At 38.6% G+C, this 6432-nt stretch overlaps 1 protein-coding gene across 1 annotated transcript; it reads right to left on the bottom strand.

Moving 5' to 3' along the window:
- Nucleotides 1–1375: 1375 nt before the first annotated feature.
- Nucleotides 1376–3837, bottom strand: LOC149045759 (uncharacterized). The gene is made up of 3 exons (XM_089207135.1): nucleotides 3365–3837; nucleotides 3150–3220; nucleotides 1376–2473 (listed from the first exon to the last, which is right to left on the bottom strand). Exons 1-3 carry the CDS (start codon nucleotides 3831–3833, stop codon nucleotides 2072–2074), a joined length of 942 nt encoding a protein of 313 aa, XP_089063261.1. The 5' UTR covers nucleotides 3834–3837; the 3' UTR covers nucleotides 1376–2071.
- Nucleotides 3838–6432: the final 2595 nt, after the last annotated feature.

The following is a 6432-nucleotide window of genomic DNA, read 5'->3' as shown; positions in this document are numbered from 1 at the left end:
ATGAACACGCTGATTTCAGTGCAGCTAGCAATATACTTGTAAAGGCCCCACAATGGACAAGGAACAAGACCACTATTTGAAAAAGATAAGACATGAATCCAGATGGCCCCCAAAAAATTTCATATTAACTTTCAGCTTAATCATAATATCAAATAGGTCGTAGACAATCAAGTCTTCTGAGATAAGAGCTGCAATGAGTCAATCATAATTATGAATGCAATATCATTGAAATCTGCCTACCTTTCATGAACCGACTTTGAAAATTTCTCTTGTTATAATAGCCTTCATCGATACATTTCAAAAAGAAACTTTGCAAAGCATTATAATTTGCTGTATTTCATCATCATCATAATCATAATCATTTATTAGCCATTATTTAAATAAAAGTACAATGATAACAGTTGTATGTAGGTGAGGAGACCTCTAAGAAACCACCAGGCTTATAGGGGAGGCCACCTCGGTTAGCGAAATGTCGCTTCAATAATTGCAGAATGATCTGATCAGTCGAGTGAGTCAATGTAATTGGCATTCCCCGCCTAACGGGGGACCAAAATGGAGTGAATGCAATCTGAAGGGAAGGTCTCCCTTTACCCCGCTCATGCCCAAGGAGGGGGGACAGGGAGCTTCAAATGACTGGTGCATTATTTGGTGAACAAACAAATCTGTTTAATCTGTAGTATAAGTTAAAATAACTTACAATGTATTGCAATTAAGGTATGATTTCAGCTTATACATCTATGTAAACTTTCCCGATGTCAAGTACGGGTGACCAAATCTCCCGGACATGTATGAAGCAGGCTGTGCCTGTGTATGAAGAAAGAATTAAATGTTTTACCTACCATTGACCTACGAATTTCTACACTTATTTTCGCCGCTTTTTGAACATCTTTGGATGATATTTAATGCTTTTTTGTGGCTTTTTTGTTGTAGAATCAACGGACCTCTACTTTTCTTAATCCAATAACTTATATTTGGAGTCGAGAAGACAGAGATCTCCCGGGTTTTAACGATTTTAGGTTCGTCAGGTTGGCATCTATGCTTAACTGCCTTAAGCTTAACAAAGAACAAGATCAAGGCATACAAGAATGAAGCGGCAAATTATAGGCCACATAAGGAAAAATACAAGCTTTCGAAAATGGAAATAAAAATAATAGGATCAGTCAAGCATCTACAGACTGTTCGAAAATCCTCGCCTATCTTCCTTTTTCCGTGGCTAACACTTCGAGAGTCCTCTCTCTCAACGTCCACATGTACACCTGTACAAGTGCATAAGACACATAAGACGCATCTAAGAAGACTGGAAAAGAAGGCCAAAACAAATTAAAGCAAAACTTGTTCGCATGAAAATGCAAATACCTTCTGAATATTCATCAGTTTCCATCCTGATTTCCATATTGGAAGCCGCCATTTTGGGAGAAAGGTGACCGATCATTTACTAGGTACCAGTGATACACACGTCGTGTAGATTATATATATCTGATAATTTAGTTCATATTAGCAATTATTGATATCAGATAATTTAGGGGTGGAGGACATGTTGTTGTGTCGATTTTTTTAAATTCTACTGCTCTGGAAATGCACTAGATGTGAAACTCTGGAACTCAACAATTCCATAGGAGGTTTTGTGGACAAATTCATAGGTCTGATGGGAACATGCTTAAGAGGTCACATTCTCTGTTGATGTTCTCTGGCCATGTCTAAGTACAATTCACAATGTGAAGCAAGGGAATTTTGGATATGACTTGAATTAAGCATGCTTCAAAACCCAATTGAAACTGTTAGAATGAACACATGACCCATTAAGTGTTTAACCCTTTAACTCCCAAGATCTCATTAGTATTTCTCCTTACTGTCTGCCATATAGTTCTTGTGATGTTAGTTTTGAGAATTTGGTATTGGATCAACTAATAATCCCCTTATCAATAATTTTCTTTATTCTCATCACTTGTCTGCTTGATATTGTATTGATAGTGTAAAGAGAAATTCTGACTTGGTCACACATAGGAGTTAAAGGGTTAATTATTAGTATTACACTGTGCCAAATAGCTTGCCTTATTGATTTTATTTAAAATTACAAAAGGTCTTTCTCCTCAAGTTGCCTCCATTTCCAGTCTCTCCACATTTCATAGTGATACTGTTCTGTGATGTTCAATAAGACCCATCCATCACTATCAACTCGCTCTAAGATACTTGCCACATCTATCAACTCTTCTGTGGTCTCCTTGGTCCAAACTTCGAAGGCTCTATCCCACCTGTAATGGAAAAATCTTTGTCTCGACTTCCCCTTCCTTACCTGCCTCCAGTAATCAAAATCTACCATTTCTTCTGTGGTCATCACTGCATGGTAACACCCTCTTGGAACATTTATCCCTTTCTCCTTCCTTAGTTTGAAAAGATATTGCTCAGTGATGGGGTTAAGGCCTTGGAATACCTTCCTTTCTTCTTTAGAATAGAGCATCTGTAGGGTTGGAAGCTGTGAAGAAAATCAGTCTCCATTAGGAAAGAAAATCTAATGACACTTGGCTTGTGAAAGACTGTCTTCACCAAATTGGTATTAAAATGCACATTTGGCTTAATTTCATCGGGTAAGTACCACTTACCAAGTATCAGTATGTTAATGATAATATGCTATAAATTAACTCAAGGGACAATGAAAACAACCGCATCGTTATGTTAACCCAACAAACAAATTTAGCAATTAAAGGACTATTAATCATTAGATGTATTTATAATAATTTAACTTAAAATTCATAGCAGACACAAGGCAATAAAAAACATCCAAAACTAGTCATCAAGGGAAACAAAACACAAAGTAATAGTACTAAAATAATAATAATAATAATAATAATAAGAACAATAATGATATTCCCCTAAACTACTTGGTATGTTAACAAGAACATCTCTGCATAGTATAAAATGATTATAATAATAGTAATAATAATAATGATATTCCCCTAAACTACTGGGCATGTTACGAGAACATCTCTGCATAGTATACAACAACAACAACAACAACAGCGGTAAAAATAATAATAGTGATAATGACGATGATGATAATAATAATAATAATAATAATAATAATAATAATTGTAATGTAAGAGAAAACCCAAGCAGAAGAAAACCACAGATCACTCACAAATTCTGCATACCTCGTGAGAAGCATCATAAGGAGGCTTGAGGAGCTCATACAAGACCAAATCTTCATCATCTGGTTCACTGGCTGTAAAAAGGCACAACAATGCTTTCTTTAGCAAATAACAAAAAAACATGGTTTATAGAGATGAATAATTATGGAACAATATAGCAAAAAATTCATATTACAAAAACAAAGAGACAGAGTGAAAATGGTCAACATATTAATTACCTTGAATATTGTTTTCATTTGACAACTCTGTGTCCTTGTCCCGTAGTTGAATGTCTAATGGCAGAAGAGGAGGGGGGACAACAAATGGATCATCTTCCATATCTTCATAATCCTTCTCAAAATCCCCTAATTCATCCTTACCAGGAAAAGCAACACCAAAACCAACAGAAACCTCTTCCATGGTTTTGTCAGGACTAAATGGACTCACTCCTGTTCTGCATTTCTTAATTCCATCTTCACGTATTCTTGCACTGCTGTTTTCACCAGCACAATGTATAAGTCCTGTACCACTTACTCCAGATTCTTTGTCACTGCAAATATTCTCTTGACCCCTACATCTCATAGTTTCAATGGTAGAGCAACCAACTAGCCCAAGGACACTTCCATGGCCACCTTCTTTACAAGCTGGATGACAACTTTCTTGGGTACTGGGACAATTTTTAATGTCACATACTGGTTGCCCATTCATGATAATTTTCGCAAATGAATTCCGCAGGAATGGCTATCTCTTAAGCTGAAATTCATTTCCAAGTTGTTGACAAATGCACTGATAAAACCCAACACAAAGACACCACAGTCAAAAACATTCTGTCCTTGAGAAGGCAACTTTTCTCTTTCCTCCTGACTTAACCTTCGAAATGAAGAAATATCAATATTTGCAGTTTTGAATTCCCTGCACAAGACCTGAAAAACATAATCACTCCTTCGATCTTTACAAAGGGAATCAAATTCCCCATACAACTTCATTGGCCTGTCTATTAAGACAGACCACCAGTGACCAGGGCAATGAACAGGAAATACAAACTTTTCATACTTGTGAAAATCACACCTAAGCATTTCCTTAAGACCCAGCTCTTGGCTGCAGTGATTTAGCCAAAAGGTGCTTGCCACATACACATCCTTTTTCTGACTCATTAAGAATGGGCCAATGTAGTTGATCACGACATCATTTATTTGGTTACCTGGCTTGAGGGTACGAACATCTTTTGCTTTGACTTGTCCATGGATTGCGGCAATGATGGTATCATCACTTATGGTACTGCTTAAATCTCACACCTCATCCAGTGTGCAATGAAAATTTGTGTGCAGCTTAACTTCTGGCAAGTCATTCACTCTCACAGGATTGCCATAAGTTCCAGGCCCTTGAAGGTTTACAGCAGCAAAATCTGGGTTCTGATATGCTTCTCTCTGAATGTAACCTAGGCCATCTTTAAGGGACAGTGGAAGAGCAGATGTCCTGTGACTATCAAGAAGTACAATTGCATCTGCTTTCAAGAGCAGAGTAACAAAGTGATATTCCTTTGTCCTCACAATGAGTGATGGTCTCTCATCTGCCTGGAACAATCCCAGAAGAAGGGAATAAAATTCCTGGAGACTGCTGGGGTCAAGGGAATTGCAGCACCATCCACAAGTGCCCTCAAGGGTAAATCTAGTCTTTGAAATGTACAGTTCTTCCTAATTGCTGCCTCCTCCATTGCTAAAATACTGTAGTCACCATCAAGACCCCGCATAGGCTCTAAAGGTACAGAAAATCCACAGCCAACTTCACAAACCTGTTTTAACCAAATGATGTCTGCTGCCAAATCTAGGTCAAACAAATTGAACATAGTAGGTCCTTTCCTGGAACAACCTAATGCATTGTTCATTGCACAAAGTCCACAGAATGAGCTGTACCCTTGAACTTGCATACACTCCTGACTGCCATTGTTGCTACCTAGGCGCACTTGGCTTTGTACATCTTTATTTGCATGCTTGTCAATAATCTTTAAAAAGTACCTCAAGTTACTTCTTTCTGTGGCATTATCTTGAGAAGGATTTATGGCTGCAAGAAAGCCCTTCAAGGGCATTACAAACTTGGCCAGTTCACTGCAATAAGGATCAATGTTCTCTAGATGTTGCTGACACTTGTCCTTCAACTCAGCTGGCTTCCATAGCATTCCTTGATTGCTTCCTGGCATGAACAGCAATGATGTGGATGGCTCACCAAGGGTGACTTCATGGGTTTTCAGACTTCCTTGGGGTGTACTGCATCTGTTGGATCCAACATCAACATTTACATCATTTGTATGGTCAAGCAGATCATCCTTATTGAACACTGGCTCATCAACACCGACTTGGGTGCTGGGTCTTTTGATACTGTCTTTATCATGGCATGAAGTACTAGCCTCAGTTGTACGGCTACTTAACAGAGGGGTTTCCTTTGGAGCTGTCTGAGATGTTTTCATTATACTATCATCAGATGGTACAATGCAACCATCTATTGTTACACAGAAGAGCCCATAGTTAACAGCCATCTGAAGCACAAGATTCTGGCAGCAGGGATGAAAGCATGGAGTTTCTTTTTGCTCTCCAACGCATGACAAGCAGTCAGAGTGTTCCTCGTAACTGGTGAGATGACTTAGAATTGACTTTCCCAGGTTTTGCTTTCTGTCTCTCTCCCAAAAGATTGTACCATAGAGAAAGTACTGAAAACCCAAAGCCTGTAAAGTTTGAAGGCCAGTTACAAACTTCTGGTGAAACACAGCTTCTTCTTCCTCTCTGTCAGAAAACGACGATACCATGGCAAGGAGTCCATAATCCAGAACCTGACAATAACTCTTCAATAAATCATCAATACTTCTATGGTGAGCCACTTTCCTCAACCTTAGACTTCGATTATACATCTCCTTACGCACAGTTAGGCCAAACTCTGAAATGAAATTGTGCATATTCAGCAAAGATAACTTGGGGAGTGTTTCACAAAGGGGAAGTTCACACTGCTTTTCCTTGAACAAAACCATCTGACCATCTTGCTCTTCACATTCTATCTCCACCTTGAACATTCCTCCAGGACGCACCTCTTTGATGACCCCGAGAACATTCAAGGGCTGAAAGGGATCTGGCTTTGAAAAATGCAATCCTTCTGAACGTGGATTTTGGAAGAGAACTTTGTCTCCCACCTTAAATTCCCGCTCTTTAGCCCTCTTAAGAGCCCGTTTGTGATTCTTTTGAATGGTGTTTTCTGTTGCTTCAAGGACATCCACCATCTTAGATTTGTATTCTTCACTCAAGTTGAAGAGGTATTTCGC

This window comes from Pocillopora damicornis, chromosome 5, assembly GCF_964200805.1.
Source record: "Pocillopora damicornis chromosome 5, jaPocDami1.2, whole genome shotgun sequence".
Classification (NCBI taxonomy): domain Eukaryota; kingdom Metazoa; phylum Cnidaria; class Anthozoa; order Scleractinia; family Pocilloporidae; genus Pocillopora; species Pocillopora damicornis.
Note: the sequence above shows the minus strand (reverse complement) of the source record. Positions and strands in the feature narration are given on the sequence as shown.